Here is a 15,087-nt window from a genome sequence, read left to right as displayed (position 1 = left end):
TCATCACACCACATCTCACCTCATCTCACCTCATCACATCACACCTCATCACACCTCATCTCACCTCATCTCACCACATCACATCACACCTCATCACACCTCATCACATCTCACCTCATCACATCTCACCTCATCACACCTCATCACACCTCATCACACCACATCTCACCTCATCACACCTCATCACACCTCATCTCATCTCATCTCACCTCATCACATCACACCACATCACACCTCATCACACCTCATCTCACCTCATCTCACTTCATCACACCACATCTCACCTCATCACACCTCATCACACCACATCACACCACATCACATCACATCTCATCACACCTCATCACACCACATCACACCACATCTCACCTCATCACACCACATCACACCACATCTCACCTCATCACACCTCATCACATCTCATCTCACCTCATCTCACCTCATCACACCTCATCACATCTCATCTCACCTCATCTCACCTCATCACACCTCATCTCACCTCATCTCACCTCATCTCACCTCATCACATCACATCTCACCTCATCTCACCTCATCTCACCTCATCACACCTCATCTCACCACATCACACCACATCTCACCACATCTCACCTCATCTCACCTCATCTCACCTCATCTCACCTCACCTCATCTCACCTCACCACACCTCATCTCATCACATCTCACCTCATCTCACCTCATCACACCTCACCTCATCACACCTCACCTCATCACACCTCATCTCACCTCATCTCACCTCATCTCACCTCACCTCATCTCACCTCACCACACCTCATCTCATCACATCTCACCTCATCTCACCTCATCACACCTCATCTCACCACATCTCACCACATCTCACCACATCTCACCTCATCTCACCTCATCTCACCTCATCTCACCTCACCTCATCTCACCTCACCACACCTCATCTCATCACATCTCACCTCATCTCACCTCATCACACCTCACCTCATCACACCTCACCTCATCACACCACATCTCACCTCATCTCACCTCATCACACCACATCTCACCTCATCTCACCTCACCACACCTCATCTCATCACATCTCACCTCATCTCACCTCATCACACCTCACCTCATCACACCTCCGGCTCTGGCTGGGCCACTCAAAGCCATTCAGAGACTTGTCCCGAAGCCACTCCTGCGTTGTCTTGGCTGTGTGCTTAGGGTCGTTGTCCTGTTGGAAGGTGAACCTTCACCCCAGTCTGAGGTCCTGAGCGCTCTGGAGCAGGTTTTCATCAAGGATCTCTCAGTACTTTGTTCTGTTCATCTTTGCCTCGATCCTGACTAGTCTCCCAGTCCCTGCTGCTGAAAAACATCCCTCACAGCATGATGCTGCCACCACCATGCTTCACCGTAGGGATGCTGCCACCACCATGCTTCACTGTAGGGATGCTGCCACCACCATGCTTCCCCGTAGGGATGCTGCCACCACCATGCTTCACTGTAGGGATGATGCCACCACCATGCTTCACCGTAAGGATGATGCCACCACCATGCTTCACCGTAGGGACACTGCCACCACCATGCTTCACCCGTAGGGACGCTGCCACCACCATGCTTCACCGTAGGGACACTGCCACCACCATGCTTCACCGTAGGGATACTGCTACCACCATGCTTCACCGTAGGGATACTGCCACCACCATGCTTCACCGTAGGGATACTACCACCACCATGCTTCACCGTAGGGATACTGCCACCACCATGCTTCACCGTAGGGATACTGCCACCACCATGCTTCACCGTAGGGATACTGCCACCACCATGCTTCACCGTAGGGATACTGCCACCACCATGCTTCACTGTAGGGATGCTGCCACCACCATGCTTCACCGTAGGGATGCTGCCACCACCATGCTTCACCGTAGGGATGCTGCCACCACCATGCTTCACCGTAGGGATGCTGCCACCACCATGCTTCACCGTAGGGATGGACATACAGAGGTAAAACTGCATATGAACGTTGTTATTTTGGTTGGGTGTGTCTCTAGGTGTTTCTCATCATCCACTACCAGCCGCTGGTCAACTCTCTGGCTGAAGTCATCTTCAATGGAGACCTGTCTGTCTTCACACAACACAAGAACACGGTGAGCACACACACACACACACACACACACACACATACACATACACATACACACACACACACACACACACACACACACACACACACAGTGACCTTCGGAAAGTATTCAGACCTCTTGACTTTTTCCACATTTTGTTACGTTACAGCCTTTTTCTAAAATGTATTAAATTGTTTTTTCCCCCTCATCAATCTACACACAATACCCCATAATTACATCACAATACCCCATAATTACATCACAATACCCCATAATGACATCACAATAGCCCATAATGACATCACAATAGCCCATAATGACATCACAATAGTCCATAATGACAAAGCAAAAACTTTTTTTGTTTGTTTTGGAAACATAAGTATTCATGACCCTTTACTCAGTACTTTGTTGAAACACCTTTGGCAGCGATTACAGCCTTGAGTCTTCTTGGGTATGACGCTACAAGCTTGGCACACCTGTATTTGGGGAGTTTCTCCCATTCTTCTCTGCTAATCCTCTCAGGCTCTGTCAGGTTGGATTGGGAGTGTCGCTGCACAGCTATTGTCAGGTCTCTCCAGAGATGTTTGAACAGGTTAAAGTCTGGGCTCTGGCTGAGCCACTCCTGGACATTCAGAGACTTGTCCCGAAGCCACTCCTGTATTGTCTTTGTTGTGTGCTTCGCCCCAGTCTGAGATCCTGAGCGCTGTGGAGCAGGTTTTCATCAAGGATCTCTCTGTACTTTGTTCCGTTCATCTTTCCCTCGATCCTGACTAGTCTCCCAGTCCCTGCTGCTGAAAAAACATCCCCAAAGGATGATGCCGCCACCACCATGCTTCACCGTAAGGATGGTGCCAGGTTTCCTCCAGACGTGACACTTGGCATTCAGGCCAAAGAGTTCAATCTTGGTTTCATCAGACCAGAGAATCTTATTTCTGATGGTCAGAGTCCTTTAGGTGCCTTTTGGAAAAGTCAAAGTGGGCTGTCATGTCTTTTACTGAGGAGTGGCTTCAGTCTGGTCACTCTACCATAAAGGCCTGATTGGTGGAGTGCTGTTGAAGACATTACTATTCAGACTCATCTGTTATTCACATCACATGAAGACATTATCATTCAAACTCATCTGTTATTCACATCACATGAAGACATTATCATTCAGACTCATCTGTTATTCACATCTCATTCAGACATTATCATTTAGACACATTGCTTCTGTTATTCACATCTCATTCAGACATTATCATTTAGACACATTTGTTATTCAACCCAACATGAAGACATTATCATTCGGACATTACGGCATTATCATTCAGACATGATCATTTAGACATTATCATTCAGACATTATCATTCAGACATTATCATTCAGACATTAAGACATGATCATTCAGACATGATCATTCAGACATTATCATTCAGACATTAAGACATTATCATTCAGACATTATCATTTAGACATTATCATTAAGACATTATCATTCAGACATTAAGACATGATCATTCAGACATGATCATTCAGACATTATCATTCAGACATTAAGACATTATCATTTAGACATTATCATTCAGACATTATCATTAAGACATTATCATTCAGACATGATCATTCAGACATTATCATTCAGACACATTGCATCTGTTATTCTCCCTCTCCTTTTCTCTCGTCTCCATTGTGAATAGATGAAATTACACATTTACCAGTTTTTTTTGTTTTATTTGAATATTTAACAATTATTTACTTATTAACAAACGGTACGATAATTCTGTCCTGCTAATGCCGTGTTGTTTCATGGTATCCACTCTTAGCACCCTGCAGCTAATCTGGATGTATGGTTTTACTAGATATATCTGGAGCAAACAACTAGTTGACTTGGTGCTTTTTTAACCGGTTACAGCTGGTATTCCAGTAACAGGATGTAGGTGCGGTTGGTAACTGTGTCAGAGAGAAGAACAAGAACAAAGGCCTCAGTGGCCCTTAGACATCCTGGCATCTGGGAGATTAGGCCAGGTTCCTGGGGGGGGGGTTAAGATAAGGTGCAGATAAAGACAGGGTGAACCCAAGGTGGCTTATGGTTCCCCCCCCAATCTATATGGGGGTGGAGGAACCAAGCATTCTGGGTATTAGCTATCTAAACTGTGTATTGTCTGTAAAGGGTATGGCTCTCAGCCTAACAGTCAGTCAAGACTTTTGCGCTGACTGTTTCGTGTGTGTGTGTGTGTGTGTATGTTTGTGTGTGTGTGTTTATGTATGATTGTGTTTGTATGTACAGTTGAAGTCGGAAGTTTACATACACCTTAGCCAAATACATTTAAACTCAGTTTTTCACAATTCCTGACATTTAATCCAAATAAAAATTCCCTGTCTTAGGTCAGTTAGGATCACCACTTCATTTTAAGAATGTGAAATGTCAGAATAATAGTAGAGAGAATGATTTATTTCAGCTTTTATTTCTTTCATCACATTCTCAGTGGGTCAGAAGTTTACATACACTCAATTAGTATTTAGTAGCATTGCCTTTAAATTGTTTAACTTGGGTCAAACGTTTCAGGTAGCCTTCCACAAGCTTCCCACAATAAGTTGGGTGGATTTTGTCCCATTCCTCCTGACAGAGCTGGTGTAACTGAGTCAGGTTTGTAGGCCTCCTTGCTCGCACACACTTTTTTCAGTTCTGCCCACAAATTTTCTATGGGATTGAGGTCAGGGCTTTGTGATGGCCACTCAAATACCTTGACTTTGTTGTCCTTAAGCCGCTTTGCCACAACTTTGGAAGTATGCTTGGGGTCATTGTCCATTTGGAAGACCCATTTATGACCAAGCTTTAACTTCCTGACTGATGTCTTGAGATGTTGCTTCAATATATCCACATAATTTTCCTTCCTCATGATGCCATCTATTTTGTGAAGTGCACCAGTCCCTCCTGCAGCAAAGCACCCCCACAACATGATGCTGCCACCCCCGTGCTTCACGGTTGGGATGGTGTTCTTTGGCTTGCAAGCCTCCCCCTTTTTCCTCCAAACATAACGATGGTCATTATGGCCAAACAGTTCTATTTTTGTTTCATCAGACCAGAGGACATTTCTCCAAAAAGTACGATCTTTGTCCCCATGTGCAGTTGCAAACCGTAGTCTGGCTTTTTTATAGTGGTTTTGGAGCAGTGGCTTCTTCCTTGCTGAGTGACCTTTCAGGTTATGTCAATATAGGACCCGTTTTACTGTGGATATAGATACTTTTGTACCTGTTTCCTCCAGCATCTTCACAAGGTCCTTTGCTGTTGTTCTGGGATTGATTTGCACTTTTCTCACCAAAGTACGTTCATCTCTACGAGACAGAACGCGTCTCCTTCCTGAGCGGTATGACGGCTGCGTGGTCCCATGGTGTTTATACTTGCGTACTATTGTTTGTACAGATGAACGTGGTACCTTCAGGCATTTGGAAATTGCTCCCAAGGATGAACCAGACTTGTGGAGGTCTACAATTTTTTTTCTGAGGTCTTGGCTGATTTCTTTTGATTTTCCCATGATGTCAAGCAAAGAGGCACTGAGTTGAAAGGTAGGCCTTGAAATACATCCACAGGTACACCTCCAATTGACTCAAATGATGTCAATTAGCCTATCAGAAGCTTCTAAAGCCATGACATCATTTCCTGGAATTGTCCAAGCTGTTTAAAGGCACAGTTAACTTAGTGTATGTAAACTTTTGACCCACTGGAATTGTGATACAGTGAATTATAAGTGAAATAATCTGTCTGTAAACAATTGTTGACAAAATTACTTGTGTCATGCACAAAGTAGATGTCCTAACCGACTTGCCAAAACTATAGTTTGTTAACAACAAATTTGTGGAGTGGTTTAAAAACGAGTTTTAATGACTCCAACCTAAGTGTATGTAAACTTCTAACTTCAACTGTATCTATCTCTCGCTCTTACATCAGGTGTGTGACACACACACACACACACACACACACACACACACACACACACACAGTGTTCATTTCTGCGTCATAATTTGTTTTGGTAGCAACACGGCCTCTCTCATTGGTGAAGAACATGCGATGTGGCTGTCTTGCGTGTGTTTTGTGTGCGTGTGGTCTGTGGCTGCCATTTTCCTTCTTCTAAACGTGAGTGGTTTACCAGAACCTGCTTGCTGCATGCTGCAGACTGGCTGTACACCTGCTGCGCAAGCACACACACACACACACACACACACACACACACACACACACACACACACCTTCAATGCAACAAAACGTGGTTCCTAGAATGTGGTGCCGTTTAAAAGTGGAGGATTGTTTGTGTACGTGACTGTAATCTCTAATTGGTGATGTGTCTGCTACAGTAGCATTCGGGGAAAAGTATTCAGACCCCTTGACTTTTTCCACGTTTTATTACATTAATAAAGCCTTATTTTAAAATGGATTAAATTGTTTTTACCCCCCCCACCCCCCTCCTCATCGATCTACACACAATACACCATAATAACAAAGCAAAAAATAAAATAAAAAACTGAAATATGATTTTAGCGTTGTTTATACCATATGTAAATTCATTCACACATACGTTCATAAATTAATTCATTAATTCATACACTTCCTCATGGGATGGAAAGGAGACTGTCGTCGGCACCAGGAAGATCCAGATCATTTTTAAAAAGGGGGGGATTTCTTCCAGCTGAAAACATGTCGTTGTTCATGTAATATTATATCTAAAGGAGATAAGGAGATTATTATTATTATAACACACACCATCACCCCCCCCTCCCCTCCCCTCCCCTCCCCTCCAAACACCAGGGACCTGTTTACTCTAAACTCACACCAGCTTAACAGGCCTCTTCTCAGCAGGCGAGATCACTTCCTGTTAGCAGTGGTGTATTGTGGTTAATGGATGACAGCCTTAGACGAAATGACAGGCCGAAGATTAGAAGATGAACCAACCCCACACACACACACACACACACACACACACACACACACACACACACTGTGGTCACGTTGCTCAACTCGGGCCTAGATATTCTCGTCTTCCATTGACTGGTACTGTCAGTCAATGGAAGACTGTTCTGTTCTGTGGTGCGTCTTGTTAAAACTCTTACTGGAAGAACTTGACTGGCCTGCACAGAGTCCTGACCTCAACCCCATGGAAGTTCTTTGGGATTAATTGGAACTGTCCTCTCTGGTTGGCCAACTGATCCAGGAACTCTCCTCTGGTTGGCCAACTGATCCAGGAACTGTCCTCTGGTTGGCCAACTGATCCAGGAACTGTCCTCTCTGGTTGGCCAACTGATCCAGGGACTGTCCTCTGGTTGGCCAACTGATCCAGGGACTGTCCTCTGGTTGGCCAACTGATCCAGGAACTGTCCTCTGGTTGGCCAACTGATCCAGGAACTGTCCTCTGGTTGGCCAACTGATCCAGGAACTGTCCTCTGGTTGGCCAACTGATCCAGGGACTGTCCTCTGGTTGGCCAACTGATCCAGGGACTGTCCTCTGGTTGGCCAACTGATCCAGGGACTGTCCTCTGGTTGGCCAACTGATCCAGGGACTGTCCTCTGGTTGGCCAACTGATCCAGGGACTGTCCTCTGGTTGGCCAACTGATCCAGGGACTGTCCTCTCTGGTTGGCCAACTGATCCAGGAACTGTCCTCTGGTTGGCCGCTTGTTGTTGATCAGTAGCTAACAAACTGATCCAGGAACTGTCCTCTCTGGTTGGCCAACTGATCCAGGAACTGTCCTCTGGTTGGCCAACTGATCCAGGAACTGTCCTCTGGTTGGCCAACTGATCCAGGAACTGTCCTCTGGTTGGCCACTTGTTGTTGATCAGTAGCTAACAAACAGACAACACAAAATGGAGACAGAACTCACACCACCCAGACTATACAAAATGGAGACAGAACTCACACCACCCAGACGATACAAAATGGAGACTCACACCACCCAGACGATACAAAATGGAGACTCACACCACCCAGACGATACAAAATGGAGACTCACACCACCCAGACGATACAAAATGGAGACTCACACCACCCAGACTAAACAAAATGGAGACTCACACCACCCAGACGATACAAAATGGAGACTCACACCACCCAGACTAAACAAAATGGAGACTCACACCACCCAGACTATACAAAATGGAGACTCACACCACCCAGACGATACAAAATGGAGACAGAACTCTCACCACCCAGACGATACAAAATGGAGACTCACACCACCCAGACTATACAAAATGGAGACTCACACCACCCAGACGATACAAAATGGAGACAGAACTCTCACCACCCAGACTAAACAAAATGGAGACAGAACTCACACCACCCAGACTAAACAAAATGGAGACAGAACTCTCACCACCCAGACTAAACAAAATTACAAAGTCCTTGACTGTCGTTCATCTATGAGCATTGTGTGTTTAACATTTTCTCTCCCTCCCTCCCTCCCTCCCTCCCTCCCTCCCTCCCTCTGTCTCTCTCCCTCCCTCCCTCCCTCCCTCTGTCTCTCTCCCTCCCTCTGTCTCTCTCTCTCCCTCCCTCCCTATCTCTCCCCCTCCCTCCCAATCTCTCTCTCTCCCCTTCCTCTCTCTCTCCCCTCCCTCTCTCTCTCTCTCCCCTCCATCTCTCTCCCTCCCTCCCTCTCTCTCTCTCCCCTCCATCTCTCTCTCTCTCTCTCTCCCCCCCTCTCTCTCTTTCTCCCCCCCTTCATCTCCCCCTCTCTCCCTCCCTTCCTTCCTTCCTCTGTCTCTCCAGGTCAGTGCAGGCGTCCGTCGCTTCACCAAGCCTCCTGAGTCTCTGGAGCGATCTCTGGAGCTGTCCTGCAATCGGGGGCGCAAGCGAGCCCAGAAACGCCCCAACTATAAGAACCTGGGAGAAGAGGAGGAAGAGGAGAGGCCGGGGGGAGGAGAGGAGGGCTTGGAGGACAGCGAGAGAGAGAGGGAGAAGGCTAAAGGTACAGAAGGGAGCAGTAAGGGAAGCAGCAGGACAAGTGGGGAGATGGAAGGTGAGTGTGAGTGTGTGTACAGGACAGGAGAACTACATATCCCATCACCACCCTGTGATTACCTACCCAGTAGCCAGTGCGGCAGTGGCCCTCCTCTCCAAACTGTCGCCCTCTGAAATAAATTATGAATAAATGCATCAATAGATTAAATTCTAATGAAATTAAAATAAAACACAGACCTGTAGATCAGTATCTCTCTGTCTTCTCCCTGAAGACTGAATTAATAGGTCCGTTTTTTTTTCATCTAAACACTAAAATCCAGTTTGGAGACTAGGCCTGTCTTCACTCTGTGAATGCCTGTCACTGTCACTCACCACGGTCTCCCACGGTTACGCCTGCAGTCTCCCCCCCCCCGGTCTCCACGGTGACACCATTTCATCCTGTGCTCCTCACCTCTCCGCCCGTCTCTCATCTCTCCTGGTGTTTTCACATGACCACATTATAACGATTCATATCCCCCTTATAACAGGCTGTGTGTTTTAGTGTAATAACAGGCTGTGTGTTTTAGTGGTGTAATAACAGGCTGTGTGTTTTAGTGGTGTAATAACAGGCTGTGTGTTTTAGTGGTGTTATAACAGGCTGTGTGTTTTAGTGGTGTAATAACAGGCTGTGTGTTTTAGTGGTGTAATAACAGGCTGTGTGTTTTAGTGGTGTAATAACAGGCTGTGTGTTTTAGTGGTGTAATAACAGGCTGTGTGTTTTAGTGGTGTAATAACAGGCTGTGTGTTTTAGTGGTGTAATAACAGGCTGTGTGTTTTAGTGGTGTAATAACAGGCTGTGTTTTAGTGGTGTCATAACAGGCTGTGCGTTTTAGTGGTGTAATAACAGGCTGTGCGTTTTAGTGGTGTAATAACAGGCTGTGCGTTTTAGTGGTGTAATAACAGGCTGTGTGTTTTAGTGGTGTAATAACAGGCTGTGTGTTTTAGTGGTGTAATAACAGGCTGTGTGTTTTAGTGGTGTAATAACAGGCTGTGTGTTTTAGTGTAGTAACAGGCTGTGTTTTAGTGGTGTAATAACAGGCTGTGTGTTTTGGTGTATGACAGGCTGTGTGTTTTTAGTGTGTAATAACAGGCTGTGTGTTTTAGTGGTGTAATAACAGGCTGTGTGTTTAGTGGTGTAATAACAGGCTGTGTGTTTTAGTGGTGTAATAACAGGCTGTGTGTTTTAAGTGGTGTAATAACAGGCTGTGTGTTTAGTGTAATAACAAGGCTGTGTGTTTTAGTGGTGTAATAACAGGCTGTGTGTTTAGTGGTGTAATAACAGGCTGTGTGTTTTAGTGGTGTATAACAGGCTGTGTGTTTTAGTGGTGTAATAACAGGCTGTGTGTTTAGTGGTGTAATAACAGGCTGTGTTGTTTTAGTGTAGTAACAGGCTGTGTGTTTTAGTGGTGTAATAACAGGCTGTGTGTTTTTAGTGGTGTAATAACAGGCTGTGTGTTTTAGTGGTGTAATAACAGGCTGTGTGTTTTAGTGGTGTAATAACAGGCTGTGTGTTTTAGTGGTGTAATAACAGGCTGTGTGTTTTAGTGGTGTAATAACAGGCTGTGTGTTTTAGTGGGTGATAACAGGGCTGTGTGTTTTAGTGGTGTAATAACAGGCTGTGTGTTTTAGTGGTGTAATAACAGGCTGTGTGTTTTAGTGGTGTAATAACAGGCTGTGTGTTTTAGTGGGGTATAACAGGCTGTGTGTTTTAGTGGTGTAAAACAGGCTGTGTGTTTTAGTGGTGTGATAACAGGCTGTGTGTTTTAGTGGTGTAATAACAGGCTGTGTGTTTTAGTGGTGTAATAACAGGCTGTGTGTTTTAGTGGTGTAATAACAGGCTGTGTGTTTTAGTGGTGTAATAACAGGCTGTGTGTTTTAGTGGTGTAATAACAGGCTGTGTGTTTTAGTGGTGTAATAACAGGCTGTGTGTTTTAGTGGTGTAATAACAGGCTGTGTGTTTTAGTGTAGTAACAGGCTGTGTTTTAGTGGTGTAATAACAGGCTGTGTGTTTTGGTGTAATAACAGGCTGTGTGTTTTAGTGGTGTAATAACAGGCTGTGTGTTTTAGTGGTGTATTAACAGGCTGTGTGTTTTAGTGGTGTAATAACAGGCTGTGTGTTTCAGTGGTGTATTAACAGGCTGTGTGTTTTAGTGGTGTAATAACAGGCTGTGTGTTTTGGTGGTGTAATAACAGGCTGTGTGTTTTAGTGGTGTAATAACAGGCTGTGTGTTTTAGTGGTGTAATAACAGGCTGTGTGTTTTAGTGGTGTAATAACAGGCTGTGTGTTTTAGTGGTGTAATAACAGGCTGTGTGTTCTCCAGAGATAGAGATGGTGGTGATGGATAAAGGGAAGGTGTCGGAGACGACGACGACGACGGAACAGAATATCACTGACGAGGAGAAGACTGCTGCCGCTGCACGAACACAGAGGAAGAGGTACACACACTCACACTCAACACACACACACACACACACAACACACACACACACACACACACACACACACACACACACACTACACACACTACACACACACACACACACACACACACACACACACACACACACTACACACACACACACACACACACACACACTACACACACTACACACACACACACACTACACACACACACACACTACACACACACACACACACTACACACACACACACACACACACACACACACACACACACACACACTACACACACACACACACACACACACACACACACTACACACTACACACACTACACACACACACACACTACACACACTACACACACACACACACTACACACACACACTACACACTACACACACACACACACACTACACACACACTACACACTACACACACACACACACAGACAGACGTGTATCTAGTCCAGGGGGAGGGTTTAGTATTGTTTATCTAGTCCAGGGGGAGGGTTTAGTATTGTTTATCTAGTCCAGGGGAGGGTTTAGTATTGTTTATCTAGTCCAGGGGAGGGTTTAGCATTGTTTATCTAGAGGAGGGTTTTGTATTGTTTATCTAGTCCAGGGGAGGGTTTAGTATTGTTTATCTAGTCCAGGGGGAGGGTTTAGTATTGTTTATCTAGTCCAGGGGGAGGGTTTAGTATTGTTTATCTAGTCCAGGGGGAAGGTTTAGTATTGTTTATCTAGTCCAGGGGAGGGTTTAGTATTGTTTATCTAGTCCAGGGGGAGGGTTTAGTATTGTTTATCTAGTCCAGGGGGAGGGTTTAGTATTGTTTATCTAGTCCAGGGGGAGGGTTTAGTATTGTTTATCTAGTCCAGGGGGAGGGTTTAGTATTGTTTATCTAGTCCAGGGGGAGGGTTTAGTATTGTTTATCTAGTCCAGGGGAGGGTTTAGTATTGTTTATCTAGTCCAGGGGAGGGTTTAGTATTGTTTATCTAGTCCAGGGGAGGGTTTAGTATTGTTTATCTAGTCCAGGGGAGGGTTTAGTATTGTTTATCTAGTCCAGGGGAGGGTTTAGTATTGTTTATCTAGTCCAGGTGAGGGTTTAGTGTTGTTTATCAGGGAGGGTTTAGTATTGTTTATCTAGTCCAGGGGAGGGTTTAGTATTGTTTATCTAGTCCAAAGGTAGACCTACTCTGTCTGGGGTGGAAAGGTAGGTCTACTCTGTCTGGGGTGGAAAGGTAGGTCTACTCTGTCTGGGCTGGAAAGGTAGACCTACTCTGTCTGGGGTGGAAAGGTAGGTCTACTCTGTCTGGGGTGGAAAGGTAGGACTACTCAGTCTGGGGTGGAAAGGTAGGTCTACTCTGTCTGGGGTGGAAAGGTAGGTCTACTCTGTCTGGGGTGGAAAGGTAGGTCTACTCTGTCTGGGGTGGAAAGGTAGGACTACTCTGTCTGGGGTGGAAAGGTAGGTCTACTCTGTCTGGGGTGGAAAGGTAGGTCTACTCTGTCTGGGGTGGAAAGGTAGACCTTCTCTGTCTGGGGTGGAAAGGTAGGTCTACTCTGTCTGGGGTGGAAAGGTAGGACTACTCTGTCTGGGGTGGAAAGGTAGGTCTACTCTGTCTGGGGTGGAAAGGTAGGTCTACTCTGTCTGGGTGGAAAGGTAGATCTACTCTGTCTGGGGTGGAAAGGTATGGCTACTCTGGGGTGGAAAGGTAGGTCTACTCTGTCTGGGGTGGAAAGGTAGGTCTACTCTGGGGTGGAAAGGTAGGTCTACTCTGTCTGGGGTGGAAAGGTAGGACTACTCTGTCTGGGGTGGAAAGGTAGGTCTACTCTGTCTGGGGTGGAAAGGTAGGACTACTCTGTCTGGGCTGGAAAGGTAGACCTACTCTGTCTGGGGTAGAAAGGTAGGACTACTCTGTCTGGGGTAGAAAGGTAGGACTACTCTGGGGTGGAAAGGTAGGTCTACTCTGGGGTGGAAAGGTAGGACTACTCTGTCTGGGGTGGAAAGGTAGGTCTACTCTGTCTGGGGTGGAAAGGTATGGCTACTCTGGGGTTGAAAGGTAGGACTACTCTGTCTGGGGTGGAAAGGTAGGTCTACTCTGTCTGGGGTGGAAAGGTAGGACTTCTCTGTCTGGGGTGGAAAGGTAGGACTACTCTGTCTGGGGTGGAAAGGTAGGACTACTCTGTCTGGGCTGGAAAGGTAGACCTACTCTGTCTGGGGTAGAAAGGTAGGACTACTCTGTCTGGGGTGGAAAGGTAGGACTACTCTGTCTGGGGTGGAAAGGTAGGTCTACTCTGTCTGGGGTGGAAAGGTAGGCCTACTCTGTCTGGGGTGGAAAGGTAGGCCTACTCTGTCTGGGGTGAAAAGGTATGGCCACTCTGTCTGGGGTGGAAATGTAGGTCTACTCTGTCTGGGGTGGAAAGGTAGGACTACTCTGTCTGGGGTGGAAAGGTAGGTCTACTCTGTCTGGGGTGGAAATGTAGGTCTACTCTGTCTGGGGTGAAAAGGTAGGTCTACTCTGTCTGGGGTGGAAAGGTAGGACTACTCTGTCTGGGGTGGAAAGGTAGACCTACTCTGTCTGGGGTGGAAAGGTAGACCTACTCTTCCTGGGGTGGAAATGTAGGTCTACTCTGGGGTGGAAAGGTAGGTCTACTCTGTCTGGGGTGGAAAGGTAGGTCTACTCTGGGGTGGAAAGGTAGGACTACTCTGTCTGGGGTGGAAAGGTAGGTCTACTCTGTCTGGGGTAGAAAGGTAGGTCTACTCTGTCTGGGGTGGAAAGGTAGGACTACTCTGTCTGGGGTGGAAAGGTAGGTCTACTCTGTCTGGGGTGGAAAGGTAGGTCTACTCTGGGGTGGAAAGGTAGGTCTACTCTGTCTGGGGTGGAAAGGTAGGACTACTCTGTCTGGGCTGGAAAGGTAGGTCTACTCTGTCTGGGGTGGAAAGGTAGGACTACTCTGTCTGGGCTGGAAAGGTAGACCTACTCTGTCTGGGGTGGAAAGGTAGGTCTACTCTGTCTGGGGTGGAAAGGTAGGCCTACTCTGGGGTGGAAAGGTAGGACTACTCTGTCTGGGGTGGAAAGGTAGATCTACTCTGTCTGGGGTGGAAAGGTAGGCCTACTCTGGGGTGGAAAGGTAGACCTACTCTGTCTGGGCTGGAAAGGTAGGACTACTCTGTCTGGGGTGGAAAGGTAGACCTACTCTGTCTGGGCTGGAAAGGTAGATCTACTCTGTCTGGGGTGGAAAGGTAGGCCTACTCTGTGGTGGAAAGGTAGACCTACTCTGTCTGGGCTGGAAAGGTAGACCTACTCTGGGGTGGAAAGGTAGGTCTACTCTGTCTGGGGTGGAAAGGTAGACCTACTCTGGGGAGGAAAGGTAGACCTACTCTGGGGTGGAAATGTAGACCTACTCTGGGGAGGAAAGGTAGACCTACTCTGGGGTAGAAAGGTAGACCTACTCTGGGGTAGAAATGTAGACCTACTCTGGGGTGGAAAGGTAGACCTACTCTGGGGAGGAAAGGTAGGCCTACTCTGGGGTGGAAAGGTAGGTCTACTCTGGGGTAGAAAGGTAGGTCTACTCTGGGGTGGAAAGGTAGGTCTACTCTGGGT

General features: G+C 46.6%; 1 protein-coding gene across 5 annotated transcripts in view; it reads left to right on the top strand.

Annotated features, from left to right (window-relative positions):
• The window catches only part of LOC115183991 (protein CLEC16A), a gene marked incomplete at its 3' end in the record, with an annotated part of 32,642 nt that extends 21,145 nt beyond the window's left edge, over positions 1 to 11,497 (top strand). For 3 of the 5 annotated variants that reach the window (XM_029744985.1, XM_029744984.1, XM_029744987.1), the window contains 3 exon segments: positions 2,019 to 2,114; positions 8,831 to 9,080; positions 11,383 to 11,497. In XM_029744985.1, coding sequence (XP_029600845.1) covers positions 2,019 to 2,114; positions 8,831 to 9,080; positions 11,383 to 11,497 — 461 coding nt within the window. 5 annotated transcript variants of the gene reach the window in all.
• Positions 11,498 to 15,087: the final 3,590 nt, after the last annotated feature.

This window comes from Salmo trutta, unplaced genomic scaffold (genome assembly GCF_901001165.1).
Source record: "Salmo trutta unplaced genomic scaffold, fSalTru1.1, whole genome shotgun sequence".
Lineage (NCBI taxonomy): Eukaryota > Metazoa > Chordata > Actinopteri > Salmoniformes > Salmonidae > Salmo > Salmo trutta.
The sequence above is the reverse complement of the archived record's forward strand: the minus strand, read 5'-3'. Positions and strand labels throughout refer to the sequence as shown.